Source organism: Hordeum vulgare, chromosome 6H, assembly GCF_904849725.1.
Source record: "Hordeum vulgare subsp. vulgare chromosome 6H, MorexV3_pseudomolecules_assembly, whole genome shotgun sequence".
Classification (NCBI taxonomy): domain Eukaryota; kingdom Viridiplantae; phylum Streptophyta; class Magnoliopsida; order Poales; family Poaceae; genus Hordeum; species Hordeum vulgare.
Genome location: NC_058523.1, coordinates 142,775,693 through 142,790,589, shown reverse-complemented (window position 1 = coordinate 142,790,589; position 14,897 = coordinate 142,775,693). Strand labels below are relative to the sequence as shown.

At 44.0% G+C, this 14,897-nt stretch overlaps 1 protein-coding gene across 1 annotated transcript; it reads right to left on the bottom strand.

The window, feature by feature from the left end:
- Window positions 1–10,053: 10,053 nt before the first annotated feature.
- Window positions 10,054–12,413, bottom strand: LOC123403464. The gene is made up of 4 exons (XM_045097403.1): window positions 11,377–12,413; window positions 10,844–10,914; window positions 10,504–10,741; window positions 10,054–10,415 (listed from the first exon to the last, which is right to left on the bottom strand). Exons 1-4 carry the CDS (start codon window positions 11,539–11,541, stop codon window positions 10,209–10,211), a joined length of 681 nt encoding a protein of 226 aa, XP_044953338.1. The 5' UTR covers window positions 11,542–12,413; the 3' UTR covers window positions 10,054–10,208.
- Window positions 12,414–14,897: the final 2,484 nt, after the last annotated feature.

The window sequence follows — 14,897 nt, the reverse complement described above, 5'->3', positions numbered from 1 at the left end:
GGCGTTGGATTTTTTTTGGACATGGTTTAGAACGAAGAATGTACTCGCATATAGTGGCAACACTTACATCACTGAATCATATTAGTAGAAATAGGTATGCAATGTATAGAAACACTGATGTGGGTTTTAGATATTGAGTAAGCAGTGATGGACCCCTTTGGATCGGATCGGTTAATATTTCGGTAGTGGTGTTTTACCTTGTCCTGCACTTGAGGACCCCAAGCCTGATGCCATCGCACAGGGGCGACGGTGATGACGGCACAGAGAGGGGTGGTGGCGTCGGTGGAGCTTCCCGTGAGCACCACGCAACCCTAGATCGGTAGGGCGTGTACGCGGGGAGTGTGGCGGCAGCGAATCTCGTATTCCGTGCTCCGGCCCCCACCTCTGTTTATATAGCACGGGTCACAGGGGCCCACCAACCATAACGGGTTGGGCGCCCCCGATCATGGCGCGTGGATCAGGGTCCGGTGGGCCGTTGGGCCCACTCAGGAAGAGATCAACCTAACATTCTCCCCCTTGATCTCAACTTTTACTTTAACTTTATACTTTCTAGTTTATTTGTTCCATCACATATAGGCATGTAGAGCATGTCTCATCGTCACAACTTAATTGCCGATAGAATCATACAGCCGCAACACACGTTTTGTTTTGAAACAAATTCTTTTACTTTTGGGCCTCTTATGATCCAGGAATCATAGGCTTTCCATCAAACCCATGCCGTCTAAGTGTTCCTTGAACACATTGGGTGGTAAGCCTTTCGTTAGCAGATCCACAAGCATATTCTTTGTACTTATATGCTCGAGACTTATAGTGTGATCCTGGATTTTATCTTTCACAACATAGTACTTTATATCTATTGTCTTGGAAGTATTACTCGACTTGTTGTTGTGTACATAAAATATTGTAGGCTGGTTGTCACAGTATATCTTTAGTGGCTTGTGAATACAATCTACCACTTTCAAGTCGGGTATAAATTTCTTTAACCATATCACCTGCCCGGTGGCTTCAAAACATGCTATGAACTCTGCTTGCATCGTAGACGATGCAACCATGGTCTGTTTGGAGCTTTTCCATGAAATCGAACCTCCAGCGAGAGTGAACACATATCCAGACGTGGATTTTCTGTCATCTCTATCTCCCGCAAAATCTGCGTCTGAATACCCTTTTATCTCTAGGGAATCAGATCGTTTGTATGTTAGCATGATATCATGTGTGCCTTGCGCATAACGCAATGCTTTCTTTGCCATCTTCTAGTGCTCTTGGCCTGGATTTGCTTGATATCTACCGAGTACCCCGGTGATAAAAGCTAAGTCAGGGCGTGTGCACACTTGTGCATACTGTAAACTTCCAACGACCGAAGTATATGGCACTGTTTTCATCTCATCGAGCTCGTACTGGTTCTTGGGACATTGGTAATTCCCAAAACTATCGCCCTTGACTATAGGAGCATGTGTGGATTTACTCTTATGCATATTGTACTTTTTGAGAACTTTCTCTAAATATGCTTTCTGCGACAGTCCTAAGACTCCATTTTTCCTATCTCGGTGAATTTCAATGCCCAAAACATATGAAGCATCACCAAGGTCTTTCATATCAAAGTTTGAGGATACAAACTTCTTTGTTTCTTGTAGTAAACTAACACCATTGCTTGCAAGCAAGATATCATCCACATACAAGATTAGGAAAATGTATTTCCCATTTTTAAACTTTGCATAAACGCAGTTATCCTCAACATTTTCTTGATATCCAAATCTTTTAATAGTATCAATAAACTTTAGATACCACTGTGTAGAGGCTTGCCTTAGTCCATAAATGGATTTCTTTAGGCGGCATCCCATATCTTCCTCGCCTTCCATGATAAAACCCTTGGGTTGTTTCATGTAGACATTTTCTTCTAAATCTCCGTTTAGAAATGTCGTCTTTACATCCATTTGATGCAACTCTAAATCAAAATGAGACTGGGGAAAAAGTCTCATTGTAGTCTATCCCTTCTCTTTGTGTAAATCCTTTTGCGACGAGTCGTGCTTTATACTTTTCTATATTCCCATTAGAGTCATACTTTGTTTTGTAGACCCACTTACAGCCTACTGTTTTGGCTCCTTTAGGAATAATTTCTAAGTCCCAAACATCGTTGGAACTCATCGATTTCATCTCGTCTTCCATTGCCTCCAGCCACTTCGATGAGTGAGGACTTCTCATCGCTTCTTCATATGAAGTGGGATCACCTTCCATTTGAACCAATTATGTGCTATAAACTTTATAATCAGCAGAAATGGTTGATCTTATTGTTTTGTTAGATCTTCTAAGTGCCTCATTCTCTGGCACATCCTCTAAAATTGGTTGTTGTACCTCCCTTTCATGCTCAACGACAGGTTCGGTCGGATCCTGAAGGACAGGTTCCAGATCTTCTCCCATAGTTGTCATGGTTGGAGTTACAACTCGTAGTGCGAAAAATCGATCTTGAATCATCGGACTAGGTGCATGCACCCTCTTCTCCTCAAGATCAATTATCCGAGCTACCATGCTCCCCTCATCATTTCGTCCTCTAAGAAGACCGCATGTCTCGTTTCTACAAAATTTGTGTATCTTTCTGGACAGTAGAAATGAAAACCTTTTGATCTATCAGGATAGCTAATGAAATGGCAACTCACTGTTTTGGGATGTAACTTTCCAATGTTTGGATTAAACATGTTGGCCTAAGCTGGGCATCCCCAGACCCTGAAGTGTTGCAGGGATGGTACTCTTCCTGTCCACAGCTTGTGCGGTGTTTTGGGCACCGACTTGCTTGGTACTCTATTGAGAATGTGAATGGCGGTTTTAAGCGCCTTCATCCATAATCCCAATGGCAGGTTGGAGTAACTCATCATGTTGCGCACCATATCCATAAGGCTACGGTTATGCCTTTCAGCTACTCCATTTTGTTGAGGCTTGCACGACATTGAATACTTAGCAACTATGCCAGTCTCCTGCAAGAACTTTGCAAAAGGTCCACGGACTTGGCCATATGGAGTGTATCGACCGTAGTACCCCCCCCCCCCGGTCAGACCTCACTATCTTTATCTTTTTGTCAAGCTGATTTTCCACTTCAGCTTTGAATATTTTGAATGTATCCAATGCTTCATTTCTTTCTTTGATTGGATAAATATAACCGAAGCAGGAGTAATCATCTGTGAATGTTATGAACGAATCATAGCCATCCACACTTTTCACAAGAAATGGTCCGCAAATGTCAGTGTGAATAATTTCCAGTGTGCGTGTGCTTCGGTTTGCACCCTTTTTGATTTGTTTTACATACTTTCCTTTAACGCAATATATGCATTATTCTAAGTCACAGAACTCCAACGGAGGAAGAATTCACTTTTGACTAATCTTTCAATTCTCCCCCTGGAAATATGGCCCAAGCGACAGTGCCATAATTTCGATGAGTTGTGAGTTCTCTTTCTTTTCTTTTGTTCTCCGTTCGACGAGGAACTTTGCTCATTCACATTATATGCATAATGCACTTTTTTACGAAGTGATACCAAATAAAGCTCATTGTGAAGGAAATCATCACCCACATAAGCATTATTATACCAAATGGCACATTTTCCATGTCCAAAAAAGCATTCATAATTGTCTTTATCCAAACATGAGACGCTAATTAAACTTCTATTACATGAAGGAACAAATAGAACATCTCTCAGCAAAAGCTTGAATCCTTCTACTAGCTCCAAAGAGACGTCACCGACAGCTTCAACTTCTGCTTGGATACCATTTGCGACTTCAATACTTCTTTCTTTTCTTTGCATGATCCTCGTCGAACTGAATCCCTGTAAGGAGTTTGCAACATGAATAGTTGCACCTGAGTCAATCCACCAAGTAGATTTCGAAAACTGTAAATACAGAGATTCGTTAACAAAGGAAACGATGTTATTACCTCTTTTTGCCATGAAGGCCTTTAGCCAGTCAGGGCAATACTTTTTATAGTGCCCTGTTTTCTTGAAGTGGAGACAAGTGTCCCTGTTCACTGGAATAGGCTTTTGCTTATGCTGAAAATGAGCGGGACCTTTACCATATGGCTTTGAGGGAGAACCTTTGTTGTTGGGTTGGAAATTCTTTTTCTTTTCCTTCACATAGTTCAGGGAACCACCATGTAAGGCTTTAATTATCTTCTCTTCTTGGACACACATTGCTCTTACCTTTTTTATGTCCCATGTATCAGGCTGCATGTTGTAGTTCACAACAAAGGTCTCAAATTCCTTTGGCAGTGAAGCCATGACCAGGTGGACGAGGAGAGCTGGTTTAATCTCCAGATCCGTGTCCATGGGCTTTAGCTTTGCTGCCATGTTGCTCATACGAAGGATGTGCTCTCTTATGCCATGGCCACCTCCACTGTAGCTCTCTGTAATCAATTGTTTTATCAACTGGGTGGCATATGTCTTTGAAGAGCCAGTGAACTGACTCTTTATCTTGGCAAGCAACTCCCCTGCGGAAGCGCACTCTGCAACTGAGCCCACAATGGAGTTCTCAATTGTATTCTTGATAAATGCCAAACACTTTTTGTTGGCATTTACCCACTTTTGGTTGCTCAGGGAGTAGGACATCTCCACTGGAGCATGATCCCTCTGCTTTTGTGCCCATGCAGCATCATTGTCTTTTGCATCTCTCACTGGCTCTTGAGGTTTCACGGGTTGTGGTTCCTCCAGAACCGAGTCCACCTCAGCACAAATGAAAGTCATGTCAACTTTCTTCCTCCACTCAGTGTAATTATCACCTCTGAGTGTAGGAACGTCCTTTAGGCAACTCATCAGATGGAAGCCTCCTGAAATCACAATGTAAGTGATATCAGTATAACAATCATATGCAATAATCTAACCTTGGTCAAATTAAACATACAATTGTCTATGCAAATAAATCTATATTACCATTGCGCAAATGATAGAAATAAATGCATCTTTAATGCCAATAATGCAATATGATTATGTTATTAACAATGTTGGTCAGAAAAATAACATAATCATATTTCAATAATCACTTTAATATGCTCTTAAAGTTTATTCTCTCTAAACTTTATTTACTTCAAAAAAGAGCACTGTTAAAATTACTTTGCAGCGGAAAACGTGAATGTAAAATTCATGCACTTTTTCTACTTTACAGAAGAAAAAAAATATTCTGCTACTTAATAAAAATTCATGAACTTTATTGACCCTTTTATAAAATCCATTAACTTTGTTTTTCTGAAATTTTATTTTCAGAAACTTTTAGTTTTTCTTTGTAGAAAAATTTATGTTACTTTTACACAAACTTGTCACTTTTCTTTCTATTTACTTAGCAAGATTTTTATCGGAAAATAGTGCATAGAATGAACAATTTTTAAATCTGCCTAAAAATGTCCAGAGAAATTGAACAAAAAAAGACAGAAACTTTTTTAATAAAAAACATTGGCCGAACCGGCCAAGTGGCCCTTTTGGTCGAGTTGTTCTCGCGCAGTTGCAGACCCGCAACTACAGTAGCGCGTGCCTCCCTTTGGCCCACTTCGGCCTAGCCGGCCCTTGCTCCCGTCGGCCTTTGGCCAGCTAGTTGCGGCCCAAACGGCCCGGCTGGGCTAGGGTTTCTAACAGGAGCAATCGGGGCCGTTGGATACGATCCGACGGTGGCCCTTCGATTTCGCTAGATCAAAAAGGAGGAGAAGCCACCACGGAAACCCTAAGCGTTAATTCTCCCCCCCCCCCCCCCCGCCGCCATCGTCGTTCTTTTCTTGTGCCTGTCTCCAGACCGCATCGGCCGCGAGCCTAGCCCACTGACGTGCATGCTCTGGCCGCCAGCGACGGCCACGAGGGCCGCTGCGCATCTCCCTCTGCTCTCTTTTCTCGAGCAGCTCGAGGCAGGAGACACGTCGGCCGTAGGCTATTCCCTCCCCCGCGCGCCACTCGCTCTGCTCTCTTTCCTCGAGCAGCTCGAGGCAGGAGAGGATACGGCCGCCTACGGTTGCCTCCCCCTTTTCTTTTCCTACGCGCGAGAGAGAAGAGCAGATGCTCCACTTTTCCCCTCCGCCCATTCGGTCAACGGCGTCATTGCCACCCCTTTCACCGGTCGCGCGCTCCCTTGCGGTGAGCGCGCCGCCGTCGAGTGGGTTGGCCGCGGCGCCCCCTTCCTCCTTTGCCCCCGAAGGAGTGGTTACTTTGCATTTTTTTCCTTTCGGATCCAATCCGATCTTTGCTTTGCCCCCGAAGGGGTGGTGTTGTTCTTCCCCACACCTTGGCTTGCCGATGCGTGTGGGGATCGAGAGGAACAGGCGCGGCCTTGCGGCGGCACTACTTTGCCGACAGGCCCGAGGCCCTTCTCCGGTGTCTTTTCGTTTCTTTTGATTTTACTTTGCCCTGCTAGGGTGCTTTTGGGAGGGGAATACTTTATTTTGCTGTTGCTACCGAAGATCCCAAACTGAAGCTAGTCTGATACCATTGATAGACCCCTTTGGATCGGATCGGTTAAGATTTCGGTAGTGGTGGTGGAGTTTTACCTTGTCCTGCACTCGAGGACCCCGAGCCTAACGCCATCGCAGAGGGGTGACGGTGATGACGGAAGAGAGAGGGGTGGTGGCGTCGATGGAGCTTCCCGTGAGCACCGTGCAACCCTAGATCGGTAGGACGTGTAGGTGGGGAGTGTGGCGGCGGCGAATCTCGTAGTTCGTGCCCCGGCCCCCACCTCTGTTTATATAGCGCGGGTCACAGGGGCCTACCAACCATAACGGGTTGGGCGCCCCCGATCAGGGCGCGTGGATCAGGGTCTGGTGGGCCGTTGGGCCCACTCGAGAAGAGATCAACCTAACAAGCAGATCCCTTGAAAGAATCAGTTCTGAACCATGCAATTTTCTCACATTATGCCACTAGAAGGAAGAGAGTTAAACACATCAACACATATCTTTGGTGAATATCGTTATGCTATGTCCAGTGATATACCATGAATACATATGTAAAAGGTTAAAAGTGACAAATATCTAGAAAAAGAAATCATGCCCAGGAGCTACATAGATTTTGGCCAAATAGATTTTGGAGAACTAAGTTGGTATACTATGGAGGGCAGGCCTGGGACATTGTGCTTTATAGTTGATTTTCTTCATCAAATTTGATGGCATGGAGATGCACAAGGAGGCGTACGGGGGTAGTTAATTTACTATGTGTTAGTTGTCCAATATATGTCTAAATGTTGATGCTCCTACTTGCAAGTTGTGTGAAATGTTTTTCCAAATGCTTTATATGTTCAATGAACTATGGCGATGTTTTTGTTTAGTTGCCTCTGAAGTAGATAATTTTATTTTCTCTTTTTCTCATAATGCCTAGCTTTAGGACAAGATATGTGAAGAGATGGGTGAATGATCTATAGGATTTAATAGCCCGTGCTCACTTGATATCTGCATGCAACTCAAGCTCATGCTCTACTAGAGCGAGGATGTGGTTATATGAGGACATCTCATCAATATCTTCGATAGGTGCAGCCGACTGATTGATGTTGGTGTTTGTATGGCTTGTAAGTTGAGTCATTCTTGGTTTTCTACTGCTATATCTCTCATCAAGAAGATCTTCGATGGTTTTCATAATCGTAAGCTCAACTTTCATTATACAAATTGAGTGATATTACCATGCATGTGAATGTTTTGTTTGAATTAAGTCAAACTCTTTTCATCATGTGACGCTTCCAAATTGAATAAGTAGAAGTGCACATCTAATGTATATCTCGAATTAACGATTTTGTAAATAATGAGCTAATTTTACGAACACCGATGGACAATCACTTTTTCTTTATTTGACGATCCACAGAGAGGTTAACTTCCATTTTTACTATCATTAACCTTTATGGCAATCCTGATAAGCACATGGTGAATTATGTACTAAGCGTATATTTCTTGCAAGTTTAACACATGTAGGTTGTACCAGCTTGAAGAAATGTTCTTGTTGAAAATATTTTTACCAGCTTAAAGAAACGAGGTCGTGCCCAAGAAGATTCACGCAACAAGAAGAAATAAGAATCTTTTCCATAGTACCTTAGCATTTTGATCAATTGCATTTTCATCTGCGGTGTTGGTGGTTCTAAGCTACCTCATGTTTCTGGCTACATTGTTCTTTCTAATAGCTATCGGGGTGTAGGAAAATATCAAGTGATATGGGAGATTAGGTGGAGTCGTTACGCGTGCTCCAGTGTGCCATTCGATATGAGATTAATAGGGATTGAAGGGAGTAAAGGGCGGTTTTGCTTCAACCCTGTACACTAAATCTGAGAAAGTCACGCATGATATTCCCTTTTGGAAGCCGACATTACGCGTGCTCCAGTGTGCCATTCGATCTGAGATTAATAGGGATTGAAGGGAGTAAAGCGCGGTTTTGCTTCAACCCGGTACATTAAATCTGGGAGAGTCACGCATGATATTCCCTTTTGGAAACGCATGATATTCCCTTTTGGAAGCCGATGCTGGATATACCTTTAAAGTTGATGAAGATGATCCGGCTGCGTCATGTAATTATTTTTATACATCTGCTTTATATGTGAATTTCTTATTAACTTTCGCATGAGTTAGTTTGCTGCAAAAGGCTGGATTTTGATTTGAACTATGAATTTTGTTTTTGGTTCATATTGTGGAAACGACGATGGATGGAATGAATCCTTTAGAAAATTAGTCAACAGTTAGATATGAAGCATGTCCATCTTATTACAAGTTGACATGCAAAACTTGTGTACAAGAAAATTCTTAGGAAGCTCAAGCAACAATGAACTATAAAACACATTCATCTTATTTACTTCTATTGTACATGTCTAACACAAGCACATACTCAAACTCACAACACAAGAACATAAATAGAACTCTTGTAAATCAACACAAGCATAGAGTTAAACTCGTCACTAAGTATATCATATTTATCAAGCCAAGCATGCATGAAGTCTTGTCTTTTAATTTTTGGAGAACAATGCCTCATCTTGTTGACACACGTGAATTTCAGGTGCATGAATATTAGTTAAGTCAAAGTGATGGACAACTTACAAGCATGACCCTAAAAAACTAAAACTTACACACAAGTTCCTAAAACTCGCAAAGAGGACCCCAAACACAAATGCAAAAAAGTAATCGAGTCCGAAACATCGGCATCGGGGACAAGACCACTTGGTCTGGCGAAACCTACATCGCAGAACGTCATGGACACCACCTCGAAGCAACACTGCCTCCTCTTCGACACCATGGCCGGGAGGAATAAACTTGGCCGCCCTTCGGCCATAGAGTACGACGGTTCGTTGAAGAAGAGCGGCTGCCGACTACAGGCGGCGTTGCTTCTTCAAAATCACCATCGTTGATGCACATGGCCCCCGTTTGCAGCAGCTTCTTGCCTCGACCGCTTCTTCTCCGGTGTTAACATTGCAACACCATGGCTGGGAGGAATAAACTTGGCCGCCCTTCGGCCATAGAGTACGACGTTTCGTCAAAGAAGAGCGGCTGCCAACTACATGCACTGTGGCTTCTCCAAAATCACCATCGTTGATGCACATGGCCCCCCGTTCGTTTGCGGCATCTTCTCGCCTCGACCGCTTCTTCTCCAGTGTTAACATTGCAACAAATGTTACAGGTAGCGCGCATCATGTAAGATACAACTGCAAGATACTCCCTCCGTTTGAAAATAGTTATCGAAAAAATGAACAAGAATGGACGTACTTAGAACTAAAATACGTCAGATAAATTCATTTCTAAAATTAACTGCCTACAGGTTTCAGTTCAGCAATAGAAAGCAAAGTCACAAAAATATGTCAGATAAATCCATTTCTAAAATTAACTGCCTACAGGTTTCAGTTCAGCAATAGAAAGCAAAGTCACAAAAATACGTCAGATAAATCCATTTCTAAAATTAACTGCCTACAGGTTTCAGTTCAGCAATAGAAAGCAAAGTCGCTGTTGAAACCTTTATGTGAATTCTGGATTTTATCCTTCATTCTTTGCTAGAAATGAGCTGATTTATATGAAATTAATAAGACCTTTCTACTAGACAACTACTGCAAGACACATCCAGATTATGCCCAGGAAGAACGGCAAAATTTCATCAACTATTTTATCTTCTTTCTCAGCTAGAACTTTTCATTTTATCCACATCCACTGATGACTCAAAAGGAAGGGTTCTTTTACAGTTCGAGGACCAGAGATTGAGGCACAACTGCTGCTAAAACCACACTTGACATTGTAATCTAGCAACCTATACTCTAAGAGCCAACTGATCCTGCCATGAGATCTTCCTCTTCCCGGCTCGCGCCACCGCGGGGTTCCGGGCATCCCAGAACGCCGACATTTTCGAGTCGCTAGGACCAGCGACGACATTGCCTTGTAACATGTACTTGTTCACCTTATCTGCCCTGGCAGTCTCCTCGTAACCATGAAATTCTTCGGTCTCCTCCGAGGAACTCTGAAAGAGCAAAACCCATTTAGATGAGATCAGATGGCGCATCTAAACAGCAATGGCACTAGCAAGCCAAGATTTCCAAAACCATTACCAGCTCACAAGCCTCGTTGAGGTCAATAATTGGAGACGCCCGCGGAACCAGATGCTGCCTTTGCTGCTGCACAGGCTGATGGCCTTTGCTTGAACTCCCAACGGCCTGAATGGGCCGGTGGTGATCAACCCACACGGTGGTCCGGGAAGTAGTAGGCACCATTGCAGGGTTCTTCAGTCTATAAACAGATGTCTGAGATGGGTTTCCGGACATGGATTGGTACCTTCTTCGCAAAAACCTACGATATCATAGGGTTCACATGAGAAAACGATGTTCATCATCGGAGCGCATTGAATGTCAATCACAAAATACAATGAAGAGCTGAGCATTTGGTGATTACTTGACTTCGGCCGAAAGCCTTTGCTTCTTCAGCTTCTCCAAATGCAATCTGTTCTTCTTTGCTGCAGTTTCCTGATGAGGTCAACAAAAGCAAGTCATCAGACACGAACGGCCTGAGTGTTATTTGCCCAACAGATCATCACAAATCAAAGAAGGCAATTTGCTGAAAATCCGTTGAGGCCAAGTAATGCACGACCCGTTGGTAGAAGGATCATAAATGGAGTCAAAATGAACTAGTACGCCTCAATCAAATCTTGAACATATGCTCTGACGAGGCGAAAAGATCAAACTCGTTGCCTCGAATTTAACACCGAAAGGTTGAGTTTAATCTTAAAACACCAGATCCAGAAGAGAACATCCAAAAAACAAAAAGCAGAATAACTGCTGGCGGAAAAGGAAAAGGGTAAAACCACAAAGATCAGATCAAACGCAAGGCGAACAAGAAAACAAGATTGACATCGAACACAAGAAAACCCCCAAACCTGAGATCAGATCGGGGATCAAAGAAACAGGAAACGAAGCCGGAGCACCCACCTTGAGGAGCTCCTTGTAGTCCTGAAGGAGGCTCTGGTACCTCTGGCTGGTCCGGTACGCCTCTCCCCCGTCGCCTCGGATGGGCCTGGGCGCCCGAGGCAGCAGCCGAGGCGGCGCCGCCGCCGCGGCCGGCTGGGCCAGGACCACCTTGTTGGCCCTCTTCATCGCCGCGTCACCTCACCGCGATTGGGAACAAGAAGGAGCCGGCGGATCGTGGAGAGACGGAGGAGAGAGCGAGAGGGGACGGGACCGAGGGAGGGAGGGGGGGAAGGAAGGAGATAATACTAATAAAGGTTGGAAGGGGAAGCAGGGGAGGTGTGGGTGGAAGTTTCTTGCGCCTGCTCCGTCCGCCCTCTCCTCTCTCTCTCTCTCTCTTCCCGCGCCGTGTGAAGGGAAGGGAGCGGAGGGGACTGCTCTGACCCATGAGTGAGATGGTGTGGTGGTGCCGAAAACCCAAAAAGGCCCATGGTGACTGCGGATGAGAACAGGGGGAGGGGGCGGAGGGAGGGAAGGCGAGGAGGCCAGCGCGCACGCAATGAACACCAACAAGGCAACAACTCTTTTCTCTCTCTAGGCTCTAGTGGGCGGTGGTAGACGGGGAGGTGGTGGGTGGTAATGGCATATGGAGTGGACGGAAGTAGTGGGGCGCTGTCCCTCCTTTCCCTCGCTCGCTTGCCGCCCGGCCTCCACGAGGAGCGAACCAGTCGGTCCTCTCGTCTCGTCCCTCGTGGTCATTGGTGGCGAAGAGGCTACTAGAGCGAGCGACTGGGGGAGGGAGACAAAGAAAAGGGTGCGAGTGTGACGATGCAGACCGGACCCGTTACCTCCTCCCCTTGCCGTGTTTCTCCCTCTAGAAATGGCATGGCCACATATCCACCTCTGCGAAAAAGCAGGTATTGGGGGTGTGGACATGAGGACATGGACGCCGGCTTGTCTCTCTCCCCTCCACCTCTCCAATTCTCCATGGATGGCTGGGATCCCTTCTTTATTTCCCGGCAGCCTGTCCTATAGAGAGAGAAAGTCGCGACCCACAGATTTGTGGGTGGGTGTGCGTGATGGTGGTTGCGAGATGGCCGCTGCCGCACGCATTGATATAGGATGATGGGTGCGGTGGGGCTCGGTCAGGTGGGTGGGCAATGGCGTTTGACATTGCAGCGCTACTACCAATTAAACATTGCTGCTGCTGCTAGGCTGGCAAATGACCGAACTGTCCTCAAATTCGAATCTTGCCGAATGAGATGCTGAAAAACAGCCAATTCACATTCTAGGTTGCCCAAGATTAGAGCATTGTTAGACCATGGTTAATAGTATAGCCAGTTGTTGGCTATAAGGTTGGTCATAGTGGGGAGTATCATATAGTAATATCATGCATATGATATTATTGTATGATATTAATCCCTCCTTTTCGATTTATAAGGTTCAAATCTGAAATCTCATCAACCAAGGTGAATTGTGAGTGGATGACACTAGTTTAAACTAGCCAATGAAATATTTCTTACATATTCAATTTTCAAAACAATAAATGTAGCATCTTTCCTTTCATTGGACTTGCATGATGGATGTAGAAAACGATGCATGTATATCCACTCATCTCCTTTCTCTAAACTCTATGAATTAAATATGACATGAGACTCAAAGCATTTTAACTTACTTAGACTTAAAATGAGTCTAATATAATAGAAATCTGAAAATTTTGAGATGAGCCCTATAAACCGGAAAGGAGGTCCTCCGTCATGGTTTAGAAGGCGCGCTTCCATTTACATGCATTTTCAGAATAAAAGAGGATTAAGGCGCGTGACATTCACTACTTGGTTAATTATGGGTACTAGTAGGCTGCATGCACTCCTTGTTTAGTGATTATTTGAGTTACTATGCATTATTTTTTCAAATAATTAGGCGCCATCATGTTATTGTGTGAGCATTTGTAAAAAATTAGAGTCAATCAAGATTCACCTTGGTCCAAGAGATTGCTCATGCGCGTCTTCTAAACCGTGACGGAGGAAGTATCATAGATGTCCTTATTTATTGAGATGCATGACACATAGTAGCATAGCATTTAACATGTTATGGTATCTACCTATGTTACTCTAATCCTCTCTCTCTTATTTAATTGTGCCACATCAGCATGTTTGCTAGTCCCAAGTATATGATACTACCATAATTGCTCCCACTATGGTCAGCCTGAGGCATTGCTATGTCACCTATAGCTCATCTTATAGCCAACATGTACAATAGTTGGTTATAAAAGTGTACTACTTTTTTACTATATGACCCACCTTTCACTCTCACAAAGTGCCTAGGAGCACGTGCTAGAGCTGGCTCTTAACTAAGAGAATACTTACCTTCTCTCTCCTCTTCTCTTTCCTCCAACTAAGCACAAATATATTATTTTATTTCTTATAGCCAACTAACTTAGCTCTATTGTACTTGCTCTTAATAGTATAGCCAACTACTGGCTATAAGCCATCTTATAGCTAGCTTATACAATAGTTAGCTATAAAAAATACTATTTTTATCATATATGACCCACCTTTCATTCTCACAAAGCACCTAGGAGCACCTGTTAGAGCTAGCTCTTCACGAAGAGTTTGTTTCCCTTCTCTCTCCTCTTCTCTCTCATCCAACTCAGCAAAAATATAGTATTTTAATTCTTACAGCCTGCTGACTGTACCTTATTGTACTTGTTCTTACACCCTGTTTGGATACTCTAACTCGGTTAGAGGTTAGAGTTAGATTTTAACCGTGAACTATCTTTAACAAAGATGTCTTTGGATGACAGGGTTAGATTGTCAATAAATGCATTTTTTCAATCATTTGGCTCATTTAATAGGGATTTGATGTGGTGGAGGTAGATGGAAAAGTAACTTTTTCTGGACCCACCTAACTTTAACCCAAATAAGCACCTCTTGGGTGGAATAGTTCTTTTGGATGGGTTAGATGCATCTAACCAACTCTAACCCTCTTGTTTGGATGTTTTGAGGTTAATTTAGTCCAATCTAACCAACCCTAACTCTAACCCATAGATCCAAACGGGACCTAAGGTCAACTCTAATGAACGACCGGTAAATGGACCTCCGTTTTGTCCGGTTTTTATTTGTTTGCGTTGTTAAAACAGACACTCGTGTTTATTTCCGATCGTCCGCCGACGTCCTTGCTGTCCATGGTGAGGCCGATGAACCGCGGCGGCTATCAAAGTGGGCTAACGGCCCCTATGGTGTTTGTCAACTGGGCGGGCGGCGTCTTTGCCTACCAATGCAGGCGAGCTATTGTGGTCATGGCAGGGGTGATGATCACGGCTCGACGCCCACCCACGAGGTCAGTGGTGTTGGGGATACACATAACAGGTAGGCCCATGAAAGGTTAAAATATTATAAAGCATGGGGTCCATACATCAAAAAAGTCCATAGAACTTTCATACACAGATATTATGTATTCGGACAAGCAACGTTCAATCCACTCGGATGGCAGTCAACCACTAGGACGTATGACTCACTCGGATATGCAAAGACCAACAGTTAGCA

Bases quoted from the DNA above. Each gene is read 5' to 3' on its own strand.
- LOC123403464 (XM_045097403.1), bottom strand. From the start codon at position 11,541: ATGAAGAGGGCCAACAAGGTGGTCCTGGCCCAGCCGGCCGCGGCGGCG. The intron at 10,915-11,376 runs GTGGGTGCTCCG...TGACCTCATCAG, and splicing joins ACTACAAGGAGCTCCTCAAG to GAAACTGCAGCAAAGAAGAA. The intron at 10,416-10,503 runs GTAATGGTTTTG...TTGCTCTTTCAG, and splicing joins TCAACGAGGCTTGTGAGCTG to AGTTCCTCGGAGGAGACCGA.